The sequence below is a fragment of the Microcaecilia unicolor genome, chromosome 1 (assembly GCF_901765095.1).
Source record: "Microcaecilia unicolor chromosome 1, aMicUni1.1, whole genome shotgun sequence".
NCBI classification, from domain to species: Eukaryota; Metazoa; Chordata; class Amphibia; order Gymnophiona; family Siphonopidae; genus Microcaecilia; species Microcaecilia unicolor.
In genome coordinates this window covers 688473594-688486296 of record NC_044031.1, presented here as the reverse complement: position 1 = coordinate 688486296, position 12703 = coordinate 688473594, and the positions used below count along the sequence as shown (strand labels likewise).

At 50.2% G+C, this 12703-nt stretch overlaps 1 protein-coding gene across 2 annotated transcripts in view; it reads left to right on the top strand.

Moving 5' to 3' along the window:
- Positions 1-12703, top strand: part of LACTB (lactamase beta) — a 97105-nt gene that overhangs the window by 43416 nt on the left and 40986 nt on the right. The window contains exons 3-4 of one of the 2 annotated variants that reach the window (XM_030188273.1): positions 6370-6560; positions 7331-7697. In XM_030188273.1, coding sequence (XP_030044133.1) covers positions 6370-6560; positions 7331-7697 — 558 coding nt within the window. The remainder of the gene's footprint in view (positions 1-6369; positions 6561-7330; positions 7698-12703) is intronic. The other variant, XM_030188281.1, reaches the window with a different exon arrangement.

Sequence of the window (12703 nt, the reverse complement as noted above, 5' to 3'; positions counted from 1 at the left end):
TCTTTAAACGTTCATTGCAGCTACTCACTGGGACACCAGTTCGTTACAGCTCGGAGCGGCAAGCAGGTAATTTTACCTTTTTATAGCGGGCAGGGGGTTCCCCGATTCTTCTCCTCGTGGCAATGGCGTCGGAGGGCGAGGGCGCAAAGGGTCGCTCCCCGGATCGCTGGAGCGCTTCTAGAGGGGATGCGGGGGTTTTACAACCTGATTCGCCCTTGATGGGTGATAGTTTAGTGACCGATGAATGTCCCGGTCGTTCCTCCGGCGTGGCGGTTTTTTCCCGCCATAAACGCCCATCCCCCGCTCCTCGCCTCCGCCATCTTGGCCGGCCACGCGGCTCGGACGGCTTCTTCGGGGCCGCCCTTGAGGTTGGAGACATTAATGCCATGAACGCCCTTAATTTGGGCGACGGCACAAAAGCGGCTAAAGTTAAGCGCCGTTCTTCCCGCGCGGCTCCTTCACGGAGTTTCGCGCCGGACGCCATTTTGGATGCGCAGCATGTCTCTCCCCCGCTATTGCGAGCGCCGGTTGAGAGTGCGTCTAGGGCTGTTGCCCAGGCTGCGGAAGTGCACAGTCTGGGGGGTTTCTCCCCCGAGTTTGTTTTGCTGCTGCATCAGGCTTTCCTCATGCAAAACGCTGCCCCTGCTCCCTCTTCTGATAAAGAGGTTGAGGTTCCCAGAGGTAAACGCCCTCGGGTTGATTTCCAGGCCTTGGAGGACTTTTGTCTCCTCCGATGTAGATGAGGGCAGCGTGTCTGAGGTCTCCCAACGATCCTTTGCGGATTCCTTGGAGGAGATAGATCCCCGCTCGGCTGGAGCGGATGACCCCTCTGCAGCGCGGCTTTTTAGCCCAGAGGATTTGGCCAACCTGTTGTTACAGGCCATGGACACTTTGAAGATTTCCTCTCCGGAGGACGTCTCTCCCTCAGCCCCTGTTGGCTCTGCCATTATGCTGGGGACGAAGCGCCCGCCTAGAACCTTCCACGTGCATGATGCCATGCACACCTTAATTGCGGCTCAATGGGATGTCCCGGAAACGAGCCTTAAAGTGGCTAGGGCTATGTCCCGCCTCTATCCTTTGGCTGTGAGTGAACGTGAGGCCTATCTGTGGCCTACCGTGGATTCTTTAATCACTGCGGTGACTAAGAAAACGGCGTTGCCGGTGGAAGGTGGCACGGCCCTAAAGGACGCCCAAGACAGAAGATTGGAGGCGGCCTTAAGGTCGTCCTTTGAGGCAGCTGCTTTAAGTTTGCAGGCCTCAGTTTGCGGCTCCTATGTGGCCAGGGCGTGCCGGACTATGGTGCAGCGGGCTTCCCCCTCGGATCATTCCTTGAGGGCTGATTGGCCGGCCCTGGAATCGGGCTTAGCCTATTTGGCAGACTTGCTGTATGATGTCTGGAGAGCCTCAGCTAAAGGCATGGCTCAGACAGTCTCTGCGCGGCGGTGGCTTTGGCTGAAACATGGTCTGCTGACCACGCCTCTAAATCCCGCCTGGCTAGATTGCCTTTTAAAGGCAAGCTGCTCTTTGGGGTCGAGCTGGACAAAATCGTGACCGATCTCGGCACGTCTGAGGGCAAGAAATTACCAGAGGTCAGGGCTCGGGTTAGTACTCGTCCCGATACCTCCAGAGGACGGTTGCAGGAAGCCCATCGGTACCGCCCGGGCAAGTCGGGTTCCTCTGCCCCCTCTTCCTTCAAGAGGAATTTCTCCCCCAAGCAGCATTCCTTTCGCAGAGACCGCCGTCCCGGAGGTGCTCCCTCCGGTCCTCCCCCAGGGTCTCGTACCCAATGACGGGGCCTTGGTCCACGCCCCAGTGCAGATTGGAGGACGGCTGTCCTCGTTTCTGGGCGAGTGGACCACTATAACTTCAGACGCGTGGGTGCTGGAAGTCATCAGAGACGGCTACAAGCTAGAGTTCTGCCAACCCTTAAGAGACGGGTTTGTACTCTCTCCCTGCAAGTCTCCGGTCAAGCTGTGGTAGTGCAGCAGACCTTGGACAACCTGATCCGCCTGGGTGCGGTCGTTCCGGTGCCAAAAAATCAGATTGGCAAGGGACGTTACTCCATTTACTTTGTGGTTCCAAAGAAAGGAGGTTCTGTCCGGCCTATCCTCGACCTCAAAGGGGTCAATCGGGCCGGGAAAGTGAGGCACTTTCGCATGGAGACTCTCCGCTCTGTTATAGCGGCTGTGAAGGCAGGAGAGTTCTTGGCTTCCTTGGACATCAAGGAAGCGTACCTGCATATTCCCATCTGGCCTCCTCTCCAACGCTTTCTGCGTTTTACAGTCCTGAGACGACACTTCCAGTTCAGAGCCCTCCCTTTCGGGTTGGCTACTGCTCCGCGGACCTTTTCCAAAGTAATGGGGGTCATAGCGGCCTTCCTGCTAAAGGAAGGAGTACAAGTCCATCCTTATCTGGACGACTGGTTGATCCGAGCCCCCTCTTATGCAGAGTGCGGCAAAGCTATGGACCGGGTAATTGCTCTTTTGAGCTCCCTGGGATGGATCATCAACTGGAAGAAGAGCCAGCTGCGCCCGACTCAGTCCCTGGTGTATCTGGAAGTTCGATGCGACACTCAAGTGAGCAGAGTGTTCCTGCCAGACAATCGGATTGTCAAGCTTCAGGCTCAGGTGGACTAGTTCCTAGTAGCCTCTCCTATTCGGGCTTGGGACTACGTGCAGCTGTTGGGCTCTATGACGGCCACGATGGAAGTAGTGCCCTGGGCCAGGGCTCATATGAGACCACTACAGCTATCTCTGCTGCTGCGCTGGACTCCGATGTCGGAGGATTATGCTGTGCGCCTTCCCGTGGACCCAGCAGTGCGCAAGGCGCTGAGCTGGTGGACGCAGACAGACAAGTTGTCTGCAGGATTGCCTCTGGTGACCCCGGAGTGGATTGTCGTCACGACAGACGCCTCTTTGATGGGCTGGGGAGCCCACTGCTTGGGAAGGACAGCGCAGGGGCTCTAGTCTCCTGCAGAGGCAAGTGGTCTATCAACCTCCTGGAACTCAGAGCCATTCGGTTGGTGTTATTGGAGTTCATCCCGGTACTGGTGTTGAAGCCTGTACGGGTCCTGTCGGACAATGCCACGGCTGTGGCCTATAACAACCGCCAGGGAGGTACCAAGAGCGCCCCTCTAGCCAAGGAGGCTATGAGTCTTTGCCAGTGGGCGGAAGCGAACCTGGAGCAGCTTTCAGCGGCCCACATTGCCGGAGTCATGAATGTCAAGGCGGACTTTCTCAGTCGCCATACCTTGGAGCCCGGAGAGTGGCAACTATCTGCTCAGGCGTTCTTGGACATCACGAAGCGCTGGGGCCAGCCGAGCCTAGATCTGATGGCGTCATCGGCCAATGGCCAAGTGCCGCGCTTTTTCAGCAGAGGACGGGACCCTCGATCCCTGGGAGTAGATGCTCTTCTCCAACAGTGGCCGACACAAGAGCTCCTCTGTGTGTTCCCGCCCTGGCCCATGTTGGGCAGGGTGCTAGACCGGGTGGCAAAGCATCCCGGCAGGGTAATCCTGGTGGGTCCGGATTGGCCCAGACGTCCCTGGTATGCGGACTTGTTCAGGCTCTCAGTCGACGATCCTCTGCGGCTGTCAGTGGAGCAGGGCCTGTTACATCAGGGTCCCGTGGTGATGGAGGATCCCTCTCCCTTTGGTCTTACGGCCTGGCTATTGAGCGGCAGCGTCTGAGGAAGAAGGGCTTCTCAGACAAGGTCATCGCCACTATGCTGAGAGCGAGGAAACGCTCTACTTCTACTGCTTACGCCAGGGTTTGGCGTATCTTTGCAGCGTGGTGTGAAGCAGGCTCTCTTTCTCCTTTCACTGCTCCAATTTCTTCAGTGTTGACGTTCCTGCAAGAAGGTCTGGACAAAGGCCTGTCGCTCAGTTCCCTTAAGGTCCAGGTAGCGGCTCTGGCTTGCTTCAGGGGCCGCCTGAAGGGTGCTTCCCTGGCTTCGCAGCCAGATGTGGTGCGCTTTCTCAAGGGGGTTAATCACCTGCGCCCTCCTCTGCACTCAGTGGTGCCTGCGTGGAATCTCATCCTGGTGCTAAGAGCATTGCAGAAGCCGCCGTTTGAACCCTTGTCAAGGGCATCTCTGAAAGACCTGACGTTGAAAGCAGTCTTTTTGGTGGCTATCACTTCAGCCAGAAGAGTTTCCGAGCTCCAGGCGCTCTCGTGTCGAGAGCCTTTTCTACAGTTCACTGAGGCAGGAGTGACTATTCGCACAGTGCCTTCCTTCCTGCCCAAGATTGTTTCTCGCTTCCATGTGAATCAGCAGCTATGTCTCCCTTCCTTTCGTAGGGAGGACTACCCAGAGGAGTACTCTGCTCTTAAATATCTGGATGTGAGACGAGTCATCATCAGATACTTGGAAGTGACCAATGATTTCCGGAAATCGGATCATCTGTTTGTCCTGTATACAGGTCCTCGTAGGGGTCTGCAGGCTGCTAAGCCTACAGTGGCAAGATGGGTCAAGGAAGCCATTGCAGCGGCTTATGTGGCCGCGGGGAAGGTGCCGCCTATCCAGCTGAAGGCTCACTCTACAAGAGCTCAGGCGGCCTCGATGGTAGAGGCCGGTTCCGTCTCCTTGGAAGAGATATGCAAGGCGGCAACTTGGGCTTCGGCCCATACATTCTCCAAGCATTACCGCTTGACTGTGGCTGCTCGGGCGGAGGCCCGGTTTGGAGCTTCAGTGTTGCGGTCAGGGATTTCTATGTCCCGCCCTGGGTGAGTACTGCTTCGGTACATCCCACCAGTCTATGGATTGATCAGCTTGATGATATGGAAGGTAAAATTATGTATAATCATACCTGATAATTTTCTTTCCATTAATCATAGCTGATCAATCCATAGCCCCTCCCAGATATCTGCATTTCAGGTTCAAGTTTAGTCTTCAGTTACTTCAGAAAGACTTCGTGTTCAAGTTTTTTCACTTGGATTCTTCAAGAGTTAAGACGAGTTTGTGTTACAGTGAGCTGCTGCATTCCTCTCCCCTCCGTTTTACGGGGCTGGATTGAGACTTAAAATTCTGCCGGCACTCCCTCCCGCTTCGTGCGGCTGTAGGGCAGTTTTGTACCCCTCCCGCTTCGGCGGTGTTAGGGTCAGTCAGCTCCTCCCGCGGTTGCGGTTGCAGGATAAGCCAGATCCCCCCGCATCGGCGGGTGTGGTGTCCCTCCCCCGCTCCGCGGGGATGAGCTGGACGGATTCCCCTCCCCCGTTTCGGCGGTGGTGAGCTGGGCAGAGTGTCCCTTCGTGGGTGTAATTCTCTAAGTGCTGAGTCCTGCGGATGGAGCTTTGATATCGACATACTGAGGAGTTTCCGGCAGCACATGACCACATATAGGGAGGCAAAAGTTTGCTCTCTATCTCCACCTGCTGGTAGATGGACACAACCCACCAGTCTATGGATTGATCAGCTATGATTAATGGAAAGAAAATTATCAGGTATGATTATACATAATTTTACCTTGACTTTGTCCTAACCTAACTCCTCACAATGTAACCCATAATCGAGTTGTAACAAATTGTATTTCCATCAATACAATGTATTGTAAGCCACACTGAACCCGCAAATAGGTGGGAAAATGTGGGATACAAATGCAATAAATAAATAAATAAATAAATTTGACATAACGTTGTGAATTAAATCTCATAATTAGAGAAAAAAAACCACAATCCTCTAAATCGCTGATAACTTGTAAAAATTTCTGAGTAAAATTCTTTTACATTTTAATTTTACTAGCTGAACTGATTCAGTCAATGAACACTCAGTTCTACATCTATGCGGATGGTGTGAATTCCTTCAAAAAGGCGATAAATAAATCCTAATAAATAAGTAAATAATAATAATTTGTAGTTCCCTTCAATTATCACCCTTGTTTCCTCTTGTAAGCTTCTGAATAACACAGAAGACAGTCCTAAGTCACTTAGGGGGCTTCTTACTAAGGTGCACTAGTGTTTCTAGCTTGTGCTAAGAATTAGCATGAGCTAAAAACGCTAGCGAACCTTAGTAATAGACCCCCTTAGAATGATCATTGTAAGTGATTGTCTTCTATGTTACTCAGAGGTTTTCAAAATGCTGTCTATAACAGTAGATCTCTGAAGGAAAGAGCTGAATACTCTTAATTAACCCAGCCTGTGGTTAGTTTGGTATCTGATATGCATCTATTAATGCAATTCAAGGATTTTGCAGAATAGGGGCCTTTAATTCCCAGAGTTGCCCCATGAACATTTTCCTCATTTACCTCTTAACCTAATTATCTGACTGGTATCCTGGGGAACATAAAACCCGAGCACTGGTCTCCCATACAGCACTACCATCAGACCATATAATGCTGACCTTAAATAGGGCTTTTTTTTCTCTTTGTTCAAGGTTTGGGTTTTGCTGATGTAGAGAACCGTGTACCTTGCAAGCCAGCAACAGTCATGCGAATTGCCAGCATCAGCAAATCTCTGACTATGATGGCTGTCGCCAGGCTGTGGCAAGAAGGAAAGTTGGACTTGGATGCACCAGTGCAGAAATACGTTCCTGAATTTCCAGAAAAAGAGTTTGAAGGGGAAAAGGTGCAGCTGAACTACTTGTTTTCACTGTAAAATCAATTTTGCAGTTCTCTCTGACCCTTGATAAAACTATATTAACAACACAGTGGTGGTAGCTTGACACACAAATAACAGTTACTGCTGCTGTGTGCCGAGTATGTAGGTGGATGTCAATATAGTTCGCCCTGCATTTTCTTTAAGGGCTTTTCTGGAGTGTGCTTTTTGAAGATTGTTTCTGCTGTTTGAGCAGATATTTTGAATGCCTTCAAACTCCTGGTGAAGGCTATACAGGCGTAACACAGCCCTTGTCTAGTCTATTTGAAGTTATCCAGTTTGGAATAATTAAATAAAGATTAGACTGTCTGCACTGGTTGTTTGGTGGTTTTTCAGTCTCCACTGTTTTTTGTGTTTTGTGCTGCTGAGTGGAGCATTTCTCTTCTGTTCCTGTAAGCCTGCTCCAGAGACATTTTTTAAAAAGGCACTTTGAAAGTTTGTTCTTGTCCAGCTGCATAGTGCTGTATTTCCCACCTTCTCTGGTACTGGAAAGTTGAGCACTGGAGGGAACGGAAAACAGAAGTACCATCCTACACCTGGGCCTGGTACTCCATTGCTATATTTATTTTTAATATTTCATGGATAGTGCTAAGCATAGAGTTAATAAACTATTCTTAATGCATTTTAAATATTAGCATTCCCAACCTTAAAGGCCTCTGAGCAGTATTATTCAAGACTTGTTGGACAGAATTGCTCTGTTTTACTAAGTGTAATTATGCTTTTGATTTTTTTTTTAATAGGTTACCATTACGACAAGGATGTTAGTTTCGCACTTAAGCGGAATACGTCATTACGAGAAAGATGTCCAGGCAGTACGAGATGAAAAGGCTAGCAAGGCTTCAAAACGGATCAGCAGTGCACCTAATGTGAGAACAGGAGAGAATGTTAACATGGAGAAAGAATCTAACAAAGTGGTGAAAAACATTGCTAAAACTGATGCTGCTGAAGCTAAGCCAGAAGAAGACAGCGAAAGCAAAGAATTCAATTCCAGATTGGCTAGGAGAAAAAGAGAATTTGACAAAGAAGAGTACTACTTGAAAGAAAAATTTAAAACTGTAATTGATTCTCTGGAGCTATTTAAGAATGATCCACTGGTCTTTAAACCAGGTAAGTTACAGATTCTCTGAGCAACCAAAATGATGAATTATTTAAGCATTATTCCTTTACAGGGAACATTTTAATGCAGCAGTGTCAGGTTTTCAGGGATCCCTAATGAATTTGAATGAGGGAGATCTGTATCTTTCATTTAGGAATGTCCTGAAAACCAGACTGGTTTGCATCACTCCAGGATTGTAGTTCAACACCCATGTTAGTGCATTTAAATAGTCTGGAAACAACTGATCTTGCCAGTTCATGGTATAATTAAAGAATGATGATAGCTATTGGTAGTTATATGGACCATAGTAAGTATAAATTGCAAAAATATTTAATAATGTGTGATATCTAAATAGGCCTGATTTATTAAAGATATTTTTCATGACACTGTTGTCTGAGGAGTTGTAAGCTCTTTGAGCAGAGACTGTCTTTCTTCTATGTTTGTGCAGCGCTGCATACACCTTGTAGCGCTATAGAAATGCTAAATAGTAGTAGTAGTAGGAGTTAAATTTACTTAATGCCTCAATACTTCAGAAATTCAAGTAGAAATTAGGGAGCTGGCTGGATGTAAGATTCCAGGGCCAGATGGCCTCCCTTTAGAATATTGTAAGATATTAGGCAGCCAGATAGCCCCGGTGCTGCAGATGATGTATGATGAAGCACTAAATATGGGGCGTTTCCAGGACACTATGAAGAAAACGATTCAATTACTCATATTGAAACCAGGGAGAGACCCATTGCTCACTAGCTCGTATTGACCAATCCTTAATGTGGATATAAAACTCTTTGCCAAGCTGGTCGCAACTAGATCGCAGGCAATTTTACCGCGTTTAATAGCCCCACCACATCAAGTGGGGTTTGTGAAAGGGAGAAATGCAGTGGCCAACGTACATAGTGTGCTTGGAGCAATATAGAGGTGTTGCATAGGATGGACCTGGACACAGTGTTGGTTAGCTTTGATATTGAAAAGGCTTTTGACACTTTCCTGGTCCTATTTATGGGCGGTGTTCCAGAGATTTGGTTTTCAGGGTCCAATTATGAATATGTTTCAGACTTTGTATGTAGACTCTGGGTATTGATGAATTGGGGTATTGTCTGACCCAATTTCTATTCAGAGAGGCACAAGGCAGGGTTGCCCCTTTTCTCCCCTGTTGTTGATCCTCTGTATGGAACCATTAGTGCAAAAGTTCTTGCAGGATCCCCAAATACAGGGCATACTGATAGGTGCCCAACACTTTAAAGTAGTCCTCTATACTGATGATTTAATTATTGCAATTGTTAACCCAGTAATTACTTTAGCAAAAACGTTAGATTTCCTGCATTTGTTTGGATCTATCTCTGGTTTATGGATTATTATCCGAGGACAAGCAGGCTGAAGATTATCAGTGATGGGTCATCCTCCGCGACGGGCCAAGAGCCCGGAAATTAGAAAAAACCCCAAGAACTTTCTAGAATGCGGTGTCGCGTGAGAAAGGAGACACTGCGCATGCGCGAGCAGGTTCCCGCCCGCAACGCGAGCATGTCACCTTTAGTTTTTTTCGATCCGCGTCCTGAAGAGACACATCTTGTTTGCTGCTCTTCAAAAATCGGCTCAGGAGACCCTGGTTCGCGTTTTTTGCGCTTTAAAGCTCTTCTTCTAACTACTTCTTCTGACTAAATATATTAAAAAAAAAAAAGTAGTTTCCTTTATTTCTTAGGTTTTTTCTCCTCTCTTTAAGTTTTCTTTCTTTTTCAACGCGGCCGTCCTTAGGCTGCTGGGTCGGGCTCTTTATCCTCTTTTTGTGCCCCTTTTTTCTGGCACCATCGAGTCTTTTGATTTTGCGACCGCCGTTTTCCCCTCCATGTCATCGAGGACACCCAGCGGCTTCAAACGTTGTACTCGGTGCAACCAGACCATCTCCAGTACCGACCCCCACGTGTAGCTCGAGAGGCTCAGCGTGAGAGACTTTTTTCAGATCGGTCCGGTCCTTCAACGTCGACCTCGGTATCGAGGTCGGCGGCTGCATCGACGTCGAGGGAGGCATCGACATCGGGAGTCCAGGTAATGGCTGCCAAAAGACCACATCGAGCTGGGAGCAGCGAGGCATCGAGTGGGTCTCCACCTATCTCAAGGCCTACTGCTATGCAGGCCCCCTGGGACTGACCTGCTTTGGATCCGGCCCCGAGGAGGCGTGAGGGTTCCACGTCCTCCTCGGTACCGAGGAGTCTCGATGACGGACATCGAGCGAAGGCTAAGAAGCACCCTCATCGTTCTCCTTCCAGACACGGTACCGAGAGCTCCGGAGAGCCGAGGGATTTGGCACCCGAGAAGCGTCGGCGCCGGGAGGATCGCTCACCCTCCATTCAGGAGGTGCCGATGCGTCGGTCATCTGCAGCCTGGTACCGGCTCCCAAGCCCCTTCAGACTCTGCAACAAACTCCTGTACCAGCCCCCCAGCCTTTACCGATGGAAGCTCTCGACGAGCGTATCAGGGCCTTTCTTCCGGAGCTGCTGGAAGGCTTGCTTCGCCAGTCGGCCTTGATGTTGGGGGTGCTTACGCCTTCCGCATCGACTGCTGAGGCAGCATCTGGGCCATCGCCTGTGAGGAGGTCCCCGTCCTCGGTACTGCTTGCGGTGCCGGCGGCAGCTGCCACCCGGGTCGACTCCCCTTCGACGCCGGCGGAGGAAGCTTCACCGGAGTCCAGGCAGGGGTTGACTTCTTCTCGACACCCCCCACGAGGTCGTCGATCCTCGACGTCGAGGCAAGCTCAGGTTCGGGCTGCTCTTAGGGAGCTTCTGTCTGATATCGAAGATGAGCGCTCGTGGGAAGAAGAGGAAGACCCCAGGTACTTTTCGGAGGAAGAGTCCTATGGGCTTCCCTCTGATCCTACTCCACCGATTGAAGCAAGGATGTCTCCACCTGAGAGTCTTACTTTCTCATCCTTTGTACGGGAGATGTCTAAGGACATTCCATTCCCTATGGAGGTTGTGGATGAGCCCAGGGCTGAGATGCTCGAGGTCCTGGATTATCCTTCTCCACCTGCTGAGGTTGCAACGGCTCCTCTGCATAATACACTCAGGGAAGTGCTCATGCGGAATTGGTCTTGCCCTCTTTTTAATCCAGTGGTCCCCAAGAAGTCCAAGTCCCAGTACAGAGTCCATGGAGAGCCTGTAATGGTGAAGGGTCAACTTCCTCATGATTCCATGGTGGTGGACTCTGCTCTCAGAAGAGCCAAGAGTACTAGAGACTATGCCTCGGCGCCCCCAGGCAGAGAGTCTAGGACCTTGGGTTCTTTTGGGAGATGTATGTATCAAGCCGCTATGCTCGCCGCCAAGATCGACTTACCAGCTCTACACGAGCATTCACTTACGGAACTCGGTGAGGCAACTTTCCAGTTTAGTTGAAGCACTTCCTCCGGAGCTTGCTGAACCTTTTCACCAGGTGGTCAGGCAGCAGAAGGCGTGTCGCAAATTCCTGGCCAGGGGGTCTTACGACACTTTTGATGTAGCATCCCGAGTAGCTGCTCAAGATATAGTGATGCACAGACTCTCATGGCTGCGTGTCTCTGACCTGGATCATAAGACCCAGCAGCGAATAGCAGGTGTTCCTTGCCAGGGGGATAATTTCTTTAGAGAAAAAGTAGAGGACATGGTCGATCAGATGAAAAAGCATCAGGATGCAATGGATTCTCTCTCCCGCCGGACGTCTTCTGCTACTGCCTCCTCTTCTAGGAGGTTTTATGGAGGGAGGAGGAGTGCCCCCTATTCCTATAACAGGCGTAGGTACACTCCTGCTTCCAGGCAGCCGGTTCAGACTTAGCCCCAGCATGCGCATTCTCGTCACCGCCGTGCGCCTAAGGCCCCTAGGGCTCCCCAGCAAAAGCAAGAGACAGGCCGCAGTGAAAGTGTCCGTACCGGGTGGCTTGCCTGTCAGGGGGAGGTTGATATTTTTTCACCAAAGGTGGCCTCTTATAACCTCCAATCGGTGGGTTCTTCAAATAGTCCAGTTAGGATACACACTCAATCTGGCATCCAACTTTGGTCCTGGGGAACTAAGGATATGAGTTTGATTCCCACTTCAGGCACAGGCAGCTCCTTGTGACTCTGGGCAAGTCACTTAACCCTCCATTGCCCCAGGTACAAATAAGTACCTGTATACAATATGTAAGCTGCATTGAGCCTGCCATGAGTGGAAAAGCGCGGGGTACAAATGTAACAAAAAAAAATTGCCCACCGGATGCTCAATCCTTCAGCTCCCAGCACAAGCAGGTACTTGCAAAGGAACTCTCCGCCCTTCTAAAGGCCAATGCGGTCGAAGCCGTTCCGCAAAAGAAAACAGGGGGGATGCGTCCCATCCTAGACCTAAGGGCCCTGAACAAATTCCTAGTCCAAGAAAAGTTCAGGATGGTTTCCCTGGGCACCCTTCTTCCCATGATTCAGGAAAACGATTGGCTATGCTCTCTGGACTTGAAGGATGCCTATACTCACATCTCAGTACTGCCGGCTCACAGGAGGTATCTTTGATTTCGGTTGGGAACTCAGCACTTTCAGTATTGTGTACTGCCCTTTGGCCTAGCATCTGCGCCCAGGGTCAGGCTGCACGCTCACTTAGTTGAATTTATTTTCAGGTCAATCTCTGTTATGTCCTCGCCGTTGCGAGGCCCAATTGACCAATGTTCATTGTTTTGAGTGAGCCTGGGGGCTAGGGATACCCTATCAGTGATAATCTTCAGCCTGCTTGTCCTCGGAGAAAATAGAGATACATACCTATAGCAGGTATTCTCCGAGGACAGCAGGCTAAATATTATCACAACCCACCCTCCTCCCCTTTTGGAGTTGTTCCTTTTGTGTTTTTTTGCTCTTTATTAAACTAAAGGTGACACACTCGCGCCGCGGGCGGGAACCTCGCGCATGCACAGTGTCTCCTGTCTCTCGCAACGCTGTGTTCTTGAAAGTTCTTTTTTCTAATTTCTGGGCTCCTGAGCCGTCACGGAGGACGACCCATCAGTGATAATGTTCAGCCTGCTGTCCTCGGAGAA